The 11,760-nt window shown below is 52.5% G+C and overlaps 1 protein-coding gene and 2 pseudogenes across 2 annotated transcripts; all 3 read right to left on the bottom strand.

Annotated features, from left to right (window-relative positions):
• Positions 1-108: 108 nt before the first annotated feature.
• Positions 109-943, bottom strand: LOC123158165 (uncharacterized; annotated as a pseudogene).
• Positions 944-2,385: 1,442 nt separating this feature from the next.
• On the bottom strand, positions 2,386-5,220 carry LOC123162284 (uncharacterized). Its single transcript, XM_044580082.1, has 2 exons — positions 3,063-5,220; positions 2,386-2,888 (listed from the first exon to the last, which is right to left on the bottom strand). Exons 1-2 carry the CDS (start codon positions 5,044-5,046, stop codon positions 2,710-2,712), a joined length of 2,163 nt encoding a protein of 720 aa, XP_044436017.1. The 5' UTR covers positions 5,047-5,220; the 3' UTR covers positions 2,386-2,709.
• A 136-nt stretch (positions 5,221-5,356) lies between these two features.
• Positions 5,357-10,849, bottom strand: LOC123162283 (protein FORGETTER 1-like; annotated as a pseudogene). Its single transcript, XR_006481169.1, has 2 exons — positions 6,800-10,849; positions 5,357-5,823 (listed from the first exon to the last, which is right to left on the bottom strand). The product of XR_006481169.1 is annotated as a protein FORGETTER 1-like (transcript).
• Positions 10,850-11,760: the final 911 nt, after the last annotated feature.

Genomic DNA, 11,760 nt, shown 5'->3' on the forward strand with positions numbered 1-11,760 from the left:
CTCGTGACACCATCATCTTCTTCTCTCCGATCTCCTTGACTAGGAGGACTCCTCTGTGCCCTAGGCCATGGCCGACGCTGGCGACTCCTCGGTACTCCGCCCGCGCCTTCACATCCGACGCAGGCGAAACTCCAGCTGATGCCACGGGATCCACATCCTACGCTCGGCGGCCATCTTCCACTCCGGCTGCTGTGTGGTGCCGCCGCTGCGGGAGGCAACCTGGCAGGAGCAGACGTAGCCGTCCTCGTGCAGCCCGACCCATGCGTCTAGCTCGGCATCGAAGTAGCCTCGGCCTCTGAAAGGCAGCATCCACTCCCCATGGCGCCTCCACTTGCAGCTCCTGGTGTCGACGGAGTACGTGCCGCAGACCGCCCTGCTCCACGAGGACACGAATATGGTGCGCCCATCCGGGTGCAGCGCGTAGGAGAAGATCATCTTGTCCTTGGTGAAGGGTGTTGGCATGCTTTTCCAGGACCAGTCGATGGGCAGCAGGTCGTCGTCTTCCGTCGGCGGCGGCTTCCCCATTGCCTCAAAGGACACAGGCCGCTCCATGAAGTGGAAGGCAAACGCGAACATCGCGTCACCGACGCCGGAGGTCAGGAAGGTGTTGGAGCCACAAAGCAGTGCCAGTGCGTCTGGAACGGGAGGGCCGACGGCCAGTCCGACGGTGTCAGTGTCGTAGAAGAGGGTACCGGCGTGTATGTTGCTCGTGGTGATGATGTAGCTGCCCAGGGCTGCGAACTTCATGGCACGACCACGCTCAGGTGACACTAGTCAGAGGACAGGGGGCGCTGAGGTCGGGACTGTCGACATCGATCTTGCGGATGGTGAAGCCCTCGTGCCAGTCGTCTAGAACCAGATAGAGGCTCTTCTCCTTGTTGCCGCTGCGGTCGTGGTAGTAGTTGGGCTCATCCTCCTCGCCCTGCCTTCTTCGCTTAGACATCCCGCCCCCGACTGACTGAATTAGTGAATTCTGAAGTATATACCAGAAAAAACACGTACGCAGACGAAAACGCTCGAATAGATTGGACGTAGCTGGCTAACCACGGTTGATGTAGTATCGATCTACTAGAAGCAACACGGATACGCGCAAGCAATTGATACACACGGGCATGCCTCGTGCCCGCTGATCTTTCTATTGGTCTCCGGGTGTACTGTTTATAGGGGTGCAGGGTAATACGCATATATAGCTATAGCTAGGACTTGCAACATAACCGATTCAGGACAGAACTACTGATCCTACTTGGTGATGGATTCCTGCACAAGCCGGACATGAGACGTGCTTTTTTTCTTGAGGGAAACGCCGCCGCAGCCGCCGCCAGCGAGTAACCCTAGGGCAGGGCGCTAGAATCCCTAGAGCAGGGCGGGCAGCAAGGAGCGACGCAAGGAGGCCGTGTCGGTCGTTCCCGCCACCAACGCTAAACCCCAGGTATTTACGTTCCGTGTCCTCCCCGCACTCTACGCTGATACATCAGCGAGGAGCTGACGGTGGAAATGCTACTCCTCCCCGAACTCTATGATGCTTGATTCGATCTCGTGGTGTGGAGCCATTAAGGTGGGCAAGGCTATTGAGTTTGCTCCTAACGCCGACTTGGGCGATGGGTGGGACGAATGCGAGCAACGACCAACAGCGGACATGGAATCAAGCCAGCACAGGTCCACGGCAGAGCAGCGCACGTGCTGGTCTTCACTTGGTAGGCGACAGCAGTTCCTGCATCAAGGTATGTGCTCTTTTTTACATTCTTGTCATGTCTGATTGAGAATCGTTGTATTAGCTCATGGGCGCCCGTACCAGCAGTCCAGATTTGATTCGCGGCCAGCTCGGGTGTTGTGGAGCACAGGGAAGGAGGAGAAGGAGGGCAGGTGTTTACAATTCGGTGCCAAGGGAGATAATCGAGATGGTGGCGCAGAATTAGAGGATGCTAGGTGACCAGGTAGAGGAGAGACATCACCCAACGCCCATCGATGCAGTGAGGAGTGTGGTGTTCTACAGTATGGTAATTGGTAAAAGTTTTTGGTCCTATAATATCAGTGTGTGTGTGTGTGTGAGAGAGAGAGAGATAATGCATATTACATAAAAATAACGCTGAGAATTTAGATGTATTGTTTGTCACGGAGCTGTGGCTGGCCGATTTACATGAAATAAATTCTCTTAGTTGCGGTGGCAAATATAATACACATAATCCATATTGTTATGCACTAGCGTGTGTGTGTGAAATAGATGGATTATGGTCCCATACCCAATAAGATGGATATGTGTGTGTGTGTGTTAGAGAGAGAGAGGGAGAGGGGGAGAGAGAGTGAGGAAGTGGTACGGAGAGAGAGTGTGTGTGGGGATTTGATGGTAAAAAAGGTCACCAATGTCATTTGATATGTATGAGAATATTAAATGTAATATTAACATGATTAATATTGAACTTTTAAAGTTAATGTGGCCCCGTTGCAAGCGCATGAGCGTTTTTCTAGTGTACATTTGTGTAACAGTCTGATGTAACTAAGTCTAGTCCTAGATTGTAGGATCCACTAACGCTCATGGCCTGCGTGCCTTGTTTTTAGGAATGTTAGCTCACTCTATGTTGTACTTTGTAACATTGTTGAGCAGTGAATACAATTGAGCTCTCCAACTCCCGCTGCTTGAGGACATCTTGATCTCATGACAGGCTCATTATCCGAAGGTTCTTGTCCAGGTTTGCTGAAGGACAGCTCTCGTTAAGCGCATTTGTTCTGGGTCATCACCGTGTCTACGATGCCGTCCGCACGAGAGGACACCTTCAAATTTGAGCCAAGCGGACGTGTCTTTCCAAAATCAGTGTGCGTCGCTCCGATATGCAGGCCAACAGGTGGATGCACAATTTTACTCATGCCAAACTCGCAAATGGTGCACCGCCCTGCACGTGAAGAAAGAGATTGTTCAGTTAGTTAAAGCATTTCACTATAGTGTTCGATCTGAAATTTCAAAGCCCCTTAATCCAGTTATATACAACATGTTGTGGGCAAAAAAAGAACAGCCCAAAAATACCAAGAGCGATGTGTTAAAGTAGTAGTAATTGCAAGTCGCTTACCAAGATATGCATCATTTGGGCTGTAGTAAGGCAGGGGACAGCAGAAGGAGACCTCCGATTCTCTGTCGTGGTAACGAACCCAGAGACTGAAGCACTGCTCGGTGTTGTTGGGTCTCTTCTCCTCCCAAACCTGAGCGAAGAAGAGCATTCGCGTGCCGTCGGATGCCGCGGCGAGGAAGTTGATGTGGTAGCAATGGGAGGAGAGATAGGCGCTCTCTTTCGCCACGCCGCAGATGATTTCCAGCTCAAATGTTGGTTCCCATGGGTGCTGATCGGCGTAGCCGCGGAGGAGTTGTTCAAGCTCTGTCCGTAGAAACCTCTGCCTCTTCTCCAACCATTGCTTCCTTGCTGGAAGACCATCCAAGTGACTTGGTGCTGGGAGTGGGGTGATGGGAGAGCACCGGCGTCCTAGCATTTTCTGCAACTCTGTGACGCTGGCAGCAGAGATCAAATGGCGCGGCCCTTTGTCTTCTCCGGAGCGCAGCAAGGAGCTCAAGGTGTCCAGAAATTTCGGCCCTGAGGAGGCCAGGGATGCGAGGAACGACGAGTGGTGCTCTCCGAGGGGGTGTCTGGCGGCCTCGCTGGCACGATAAAAGGCTTGGCCGCGTGTCTCCGGCGCCGCCCTCCGAAGCATGTCAGATATGTCGCAGCGGTTGGTGCTGAGGTGCTCCACGGCCTGGTGCTCTGAGAAGCCAGTGGCGACACGGACGGCGGCGACGAGGCCGTCGAGGGAGTGGACCTCGAGGCGAAGCAGGGCGTCTACGCCGAGCACGTCCGGCTCGATGCTGGGGCGCAACGGGGGCGCGATGACGCTGTACCAAGCGGCATGGATGATGATGTTGGACGCGGGGTCCATGGGGCCGTAGCAGTGCCCGGCGACTAGGATGCCGCGGAGGACACGCCGGAGCGCGGCGCGGGGCAAGCTGGCGAGCGCCTCGACGTACATGGCGTGGATGACGTCCAGGAGCCCCGTCTTGAGGTACTCGATGTGCCCGCATGTCGGGGGCGCGTCGGCCACCTCCGCCGGCGTGTGCGGAGTGTGCTCGGGGATGAGCGCGAGGCTGGATTCGAGCTTGCGCCGCACGGCCTCGGGAGAGCGCAGGCTGGCGAGGCTGAATGGCGCGCACTGCTGGAACTGCAGGCCTCCTCCATGTTGGCCGTTGAGGCGGTAATGCAAGGTCTCGCCGCGTCCTCGTTGTGTGAAGGTGAGTTGCAGACGGGAGCAGACCGTGCGATGGCGCAGCTGCGATTTTAGAACGCCGAGGATGGCCTCGACGTCATGGACGGTGAGGCGCCGCCCTTCCTCCAAGGTGGCGAGGACGTCTTTCATGTCGTCGGCCGTCTCCTGGAGCGCTGGCTGGCAGAGCAGCAGGAGGTCGTCGGGCATGGGGTGCTTTGCTTTGATGGCAGCAACGGCGAGAGCGAACTGGGCTCGTTCGCGGAGGAGGTCTGGGTGGCGGCCGACGGTGGCCTGATCAACGGCCCCTTCGACGGCGGCCAACTGCTCGAGCTCGGCGATCCGGATGGCGACGAGGAGGTCCCCGCCGGAGAGGTGGAGGTAGAACCGAGCTTGGTCATCGTTGAGGTACCGGAAGTACGTGTGCATGAAGGCGCGGAGGCCATTGTAAGATCTGAAGGCGATGGACCCCCAGTTGCTCACATGCCGAGGATCCGGCGGTGGCGGGAAGCGGTCCTCCTCCGGCGGCGAGTAGGCGCCGCTGCGGCGACGGCAGAGGAGGGTGAGGCCGTTGAGGATGACGTTGGAGGCGGGGTCGAGGAGGCCGACGCAGTGCCCGCCGCGGTAGAGGCAGTCGAAGAGGTCTGGCATCTCGTGGACGGGGAGCCGGCCAACGGCGTCGACGTAGGCGGCCTCGATGGGGGCGCACGGGTCCGCCGCCCACCTGCCACGGACGAAGTCCGTCCACCTGTCGTCGCCGTGGAAGCACGAGAGGCGCACCAGCGGTGCGTCGTGGGCGTCGGCCATCGGGCTCGGTTGCCGCCTGACGAAGTGGCGAACGATGAACGCCGCCGCCTGATGGATCGTCGTTGGTTGAGAAACACTTGGAGGTAGCCAAGCCTACGTGCGCAACGATGAACCTCCCTTGGCGCCAAGACCTGTGTATGCGTGTAGTACATATATGTATGCAGCTGATGCAGTACGTGGAGAGGGCCCGATCCGACTCAGACTGGAATCTGAGGAAGTCGGACGGGAAGCGATCTGAGCCCGACGACTCCGACTCCAAATAAGTTTCCAACGGCAATCTAAAATGAAGGAACTCACAACTAGAACCTCATAGCGTCAAGGATGCATCTGCAGCACTGAATTCAGGGGCCCACATGCCATAGAACGTCCCCCTAAGTCCAAGATGTTATCAGGTTTTCAAGCAGCCAAACTTTTTTAAGCCTACATACATGTTTCTACCCCCAGGCCCCGGCCAAAACGGATAAAAGGCCAACCAAATTCAGGGCACCCAAGCACCATTACAGCAAAGCAGTAAACTGCGGACTCAACCAAAAGGCCACGCGAGGGAGGGAGGAGAAGACGCCACAGCTAGAATCCGACGCCATGGATTTCGTTGCCCCATCCCTTCCTTCCATCAACTACTACAGCGAAGCTACTCCATGATCTGCATCGCCAACGGGCTGCCGCCCGAGATGAATGAATCCATGGTTCTAGTGCCAGGGTGACCTTAAGTTCTTGAGTAGTAGAATAGATCCCTCAACACTCCACCAGGTAGCCCCCCACCATCAGATGCCAAACCTGTTTCAGAGAGATTCAGGTTTTTCAATCAGAAACTAGAGATTGTTTAAGCGCAAGAACTTCTCATTGCATAAACCAGCAATGAGCAGCAGGTGTTTTACAATCAACAATGGCAACTTTAAATTTACTTGCTTAACATCATCCCAAACTGTCCTGACAACAATGCACTCAAGCAACAGAGGACATATTGATTCAATTTCAGTACAGTGGATGCACTAACGAGGTTTAGCCATAATGTCATATGCCATTACTTTATGTTGGGATAGAGGCCACAAAAACCCCTTGGATTTTGGGTGGCACCTTCACATGCCACACAACAGGAAGAAAGATAGGCTGGGCATCTCTAAAATTAACAATGCCACACAAAGGCTACACCCCCTTAGATTCATACTGCCATAATTGAAGAGTCTTCCTGTTCCAAGTAAACCAGACTTGGCTATTGACTCAGGATCATACCACAGACTCAAAGCCATACTGAAAAGGTTATCAGAAAGGTACCCTCCGATCCATATTAATTGTCGCTGATTTAGTAGGAGTACTACATCTTAACTGTATCCCATCCCAGAGATCAAACACACTTTTGTTCTTTTCATTAACTAAACACTACAGGTCCCCAAACTGTGTAGCTAATGGGGAATTTCCAAACCATATATCTTCCCAAAAACAAGCAGTTTTACAATTTCCTAAATGCCATCGACAGGGGAATCACTATTCTTCATTCACTGACGGCCCTTCAACTTGTGGGTGACTGAATATGTTTTTTAGCAAGACTTGAGCAAGAAAAAAAATACTCCAATAGACAGAAGATGTTGTATTTACTTTCCTAATCTCGGAGCTAACCATCATCCATCACACCAAGCTGTCCTCTCCCACCCCATGAAGAAAGAAGAAAGAAAGCTTAAACCTCAAAAGCTACCTCCTTAGCTACAGAAATTTGGTCCACAACACCAGACCGAAGAATGTGCAGAGAAATAACCTGTAGTTTCCACATCATTCGTCGATGTCCTGGACCCACTGCAGACCTTCTAACACCGACTCCACTGCTGTGTTTGGAATGACAAGCCCAACAATCCGATGGTTGTCATCTGTTGTCTGCAGGCGGACGACACGTATCCTCTTGTGAGCCTGTCGGGCCTGCTTATTCAGGGCCTTTTCTACCGCGCCCCACACAGGAAGTATTAGACCACCCAAAACATTAATCTCCTGTAACCTTCTGCCCACAGTACAATCGCTTCCAAGTCTGCACTTGGGCCCATGCATGCACTGCTTGGACGACACATCATATTCTTCCTGCCAGCCCTCCCCAGTTTTATCAGCCGATGAGACCTTCTTGTACTTCCCTTCTAGTTCAGCCAAAGGCATCTCCTTTGAAGCTTCCCCAACGGCAGGGCGAGTTACTCTGTACATTCCTTCCGCTGAGCCTTCAAACGCTAGCATGAAATGCCTTCTGCCCATCCACTCTCTCCGGGACTCGTAAAACCCATCATTACAAGAACATGCACCATCTTTCTGCCTTTCTTCAAGCATTGCCTTGGCTGACTCCCAAGTAACTCCACGGTCAATTGTAAGAGTGAACAACACCGTGGAAGCACCAGACAGGCTATCAACGTGAACTGTCTTAGGCGGATCTTTCATTTCAACCCTTTTTGCTTTAATATCAACAATACCAGAATCAAGCCGTCCTTCACTTCGTGCATTCTGAATTACTAAGTCGAGTATGCTTGTGAAGAGATCAAATAACCTATTCTGGATGTTTGGAGCTAATCCCAGAATACGGTTGAGGAAACGGGCCACATCATGCATATCAGAATCAACGATCCTACCAGTAAGCTTTCCTCCATGTTTTCCAATGCAGATTACAGCATCCCTGATAATTCCAACTGCCACTAATGCAGCTTTTGATCTAGTGATGAATTCTTGGAGACTAGATTGATTCTCAGAGCATCCCAAAGGCACAACTGGAAATGCATCCTGTTCCATTATACCCCTATACATCATTGTCAGGGCTTTTTTCCCATAGGTCATAGTTAAAAGCACTAAGTGATGGTCCAGCTCTTCGATCTCCTTGTGTTAAAGCTCCAAGAGACTCTAGTCGCTTTGCCACAATTGATGCAAATCGCTTTTCACCACCAAGGTTGGTAAAAAGAATCCTATATACAGGTGCAGAAGTTTGATTAGAACGATGTGTTCTCCCAAACTGCTGGGTTGCACGGTCTGCACTCCAAGGAAGTTCAAGTGTTATGTGTACTCTTCTTCTCTGATTTTTTACCCTTCGATCAGCATGTAAGGAAACACCAGCTGATCCTGCTTCCGATATTATTGCGATGAACTTTTCTCCGTCCATGAATAGCTGCTTTTCATGCATATTGATCATGTCCAATGCAACTTCTTTCGTGTTCCGCGCCTGGTAAACAACACCTTTTCCATCTGATGCTCTTATTAGCATGCCACGCCTTCCAGTTATTTCTGCAACATTGTCTGGACCACCTAGCTGATCAATGATATCATCTAGAGGATTATTAGGCAAATCTAAAGCGCGGATGATTTCTAAAATCTTTGACTTCCTGTCCACTGCATTGTCATATCTCTTTGATAGTTCAGCCATGTAAGCATCTCTCTCTTTAAAATAGGCTTCTATTATCTCCTTGCATGCATAACATAACCAATCATCTGCCAACGTTCCAGTCCATGGTGGAATTGGACAGCCAGGGTGAACACTTGTAGCACAATTGGAACAATGAAGCAACAGGCTCTTCTCCTCCTCGGTCTTGCAGATCTGACACATATGCAATTCCTCTTCAGAATCTGTTAATTCATGGTCTGACTCCAATGGAGAGTGTGTATCCATTCCATCATCACTATCTTCCATTTTTGCGAGTTTCCTAACTCGTCCTTTTAAGGATACATCGGGTCCATAATGCCGCTTACGCTGGACCTCCGTAACCTTTTCTTCACCTTGCTGAGAACAATCAGGTTTTGGAGGCAAGGGATAGTTATCTTCTACCAGCTTAAGAAGCAACTCTCTAGGGCCAGAAATAAAGTCCTCCATTTCAACACCATATTTTGTGATAGCTTCCTCTGTTCGAGCTTCACCAGTGCTCTGGAGACCAACCACCACACATCTTTCTTCTGCTAAGGCTTCCTTCACCAACCTCACAACAGCAGGTACCTTTGCAGACATACACATATGCCTAAAGAAACGCTGATGGCTGGCCCAGTATAACCGCCATATCTGAGCTGAATTGCCCTTGTCTTCTGCATAGTACTCGCTTGCCGATAGGAGCTCAACACGCAACTCAGCCCAAAATTCAGCTGCCTTTCTGTACATATTCATCATTCTGTCCTCCAGAGGTGCCTCCACAACATCAAAATCAACACCCTTATAACTAAGTGTGCGGCAAACATACATGCCCCTAGCTTTCATGTCCATAGCAACAAGTTCAAGGGCACCCACACCACCTTTCTCAAGAGCACCTAGAAATTGATGAAAACTCTGAAATGATGTTCCGTCCCCCCAGAGACCAAGCCGGACCATGTACCCTAAATTCCGAGGCTCTGATGCACCAGTTGCTGAGCAGTAAACCACCCGAGCTTCAGGTAACATTTCCTGGATCTCAAGAACTGATTTACCAGTGCGAGTGGGCTGACCTCCTGCCTCAGGAATCAAATTTTTAGCCTTGTGGCACTCATCAAACACCACAAGACCATCGAACTCTGATCCACACCACTCTACCAGCTGCCGCAAACGTGAATACCCTTTCTCAGAGGATGCTATTAAACTGCTATAAGTTATGAAAACAACTCCGTCTGTGATCCCAGTGGCCTTCGAGTCTAACTTAGAATATGGCAGCTTGTTCAATGCGTGCACTTGCACACATTTTGCACCAACATCATCCAAATCTCTGCGGGCATCATATTTCAAGTCTGAACCAATGGAAATCCACAACGCCTTATGCCTCCCCTGCTGCCAATTCTCCCAGATCAGCCCAGCAATTGTACGCCCTTTACCAACACCGGCTCCATCACCAATGAAGAAACCTGCTCTAGCACCAGTAGGGAGATGGTGAAGATGCCTCTGACAAGCATACACTATTGTCTCAATCTGTAAGCATGACAATGCCCTGGTCTCATCCAATTCATCCATAATAGCCAGGTTGTAAGTAGGTTCAGGAGGTTGCACCGCTGATAAAGATGAAGTCTCTACCACAGGGTCCGGATGAGGAAGACCAAGAGATAGCTTAGGAGGCCTATAGTCCATGAAAGTTTCACCAACAGTGTCACCTTCCTCTTCCTCGCGCTCAACGTCAAACGCAACCTCGTTGATCTCCTCCGGCGGCTCGGGGGGCGGGGCCATTGGGGCCATCGGCATGCGCGGTGGCGGCATCATCGGCAGGAAGGGCATGTGCGGCATTGGGACTGGGGGCGCGGGCGGAGGCGGTGGAGGAACGAAGCCCGGCCCAGGGGCGGCGGCGGCAAGGAAATGCTGGAGCTTGGAGATGTCGACGGCGAGGTCGACGTCGCACTGCGGGCAGCGGAAGCGGGCGAGGCCGTGCGGCACGTTGAGGATAGCCTTGCAGCGCGCGCAGGGCAGCTGGATCTTGGTGGGGTCCACGCCCTGCGCCCGCGGCCCGGAGCGGCGGGAGGCAGCAGGGAGAGGCGGAGGGGGAGGCGCGGGCTGAGAGTGAGGCTGAGGAGGAAGGGGAGGTGGCTGGGGCGGAGGCGGTGTAGGGGACGCCTTGGGCGGGGAGGAGGAGGGCATGAGCTCGGGGGGAAGGCGCTGCGCCATGCGGCATTTGGGGCAGATGAACTCGGTCATGCCGGGGGCCACGGCGAGGACGCCGCGGCAGCCGGCGCAGCGCACCTGGACGGCCGCGGGGGCGGCCGCCGCCGGGGAAGGGGAAGCGCCGCCGGCGGCCATCGCAGGAAGGGGAAGAAGATTTCGGCCGTGGAGGGTTTTTTATTTTTGCTCGCAGGAGGGTTTGGTGAAAGAAAATGGGGCCGTGGAGCTCGGGCCTCCCACTCAACCCTGGCCATACGGGTCGGTCTGCGAGCATGAATTTTTGTTCCGACACATGCGAGTGTAGAAAAAAGTCAAGGCGACTAATAGGCGCCGGTGCATTCCCTCAAAAAAAAAAGGCGTCGGTGCATCGGTCCAAAGTTTCGGCCGGACGCCCGTACGCCATCAGATGTCAGTTGTCTTATTCGTCGGATCTAAAAAAAGGGATTCATCCCCAAAAGCTCCTTCCTCGCGCAACACCCGTCCCGCTTTCCGCATATATCCCACGGCACCCGCATCTCATGCAGCTCGTCAATTGCGCGCACTGCACTCTCCCGCTGCTCCCCGGTCGCAGCACCATGCCGCCCCCTACCGCTCTGTGCTAGATCTCGTCGCTGGGATTCACGGCAACTTCCCGGTGGCCGCAGCCCTGGTCTTCATCCTCGTCGCCATTCTCCTGCTGAAGCTTTTAAAAAAGCTGGTTGTAGCAAACGAGTAGGCCTCATCCAGCAAAAAATTGAAAACAACAAAAAATCTCCACTTACTTGATTGAAGCAGAAAAAATGTCGGCTCCAGCAAAATCGAAATACGGTGGTAGCAATTTTTGGGTTGGTTCCAGCAAAAACAAAAACAAAACAAGGTCGTAGCAAAAATCCTGATGCTTCCAGCAAAAAAGATGGCTGGTTGAAGCAAAATTTCTCACTTGCGGTCCAGCAAAAAGAAGAAGAAAAAGCTTATGTACTCGCATCCATGGAAATCGCTGGTTCCAGCAAAATGCTTAATGGTTCCAGCAAAAACAGTGGTTGGTTGAAGCAAAAAAAACCTGCCGGAGGCCGCAGCTACTTGTTCCAACATTTTGCTGCCATGGTTGTAGCACTTCCTGTTGCCGGTTCCAGCAAAAAAGCTGGCCGGTTCCAACATCGTCGGCATCGACGCCGCAC

Source organism: Triticum aestivum, chromosome 7B (assembly GCF_018294505.1).
Source record: "Triticum aestivum cultivar Chinese Spring chromosome 7B, IWGSC CS RefSeq v2.1, whole genome shotgun sequence".
In the NCBI taxonomy this organism is placed as follows: Eukaryota; Viridiplantae; Streptophyta; class Magnoliopsida; order Poales; family Poaceae; genus Triticum; species Triticum aestivum.

Coding starts and splice junctions, on each gene's coding strand:
- LOC123162284 (XM_044580082.1), bottom strand. CDS start 5,046: ATGGCCGACGCCCACGACGCACCGCTGGTGCGCCTCTCGTGCTTCCAC. Junction 2,889..3,062: donor CCCAAATGATGCATATCTTG/GTAAGCGACTTG, acceptor CTTCACGTGCAG/GGCGGTGCACCATTTGCGAG.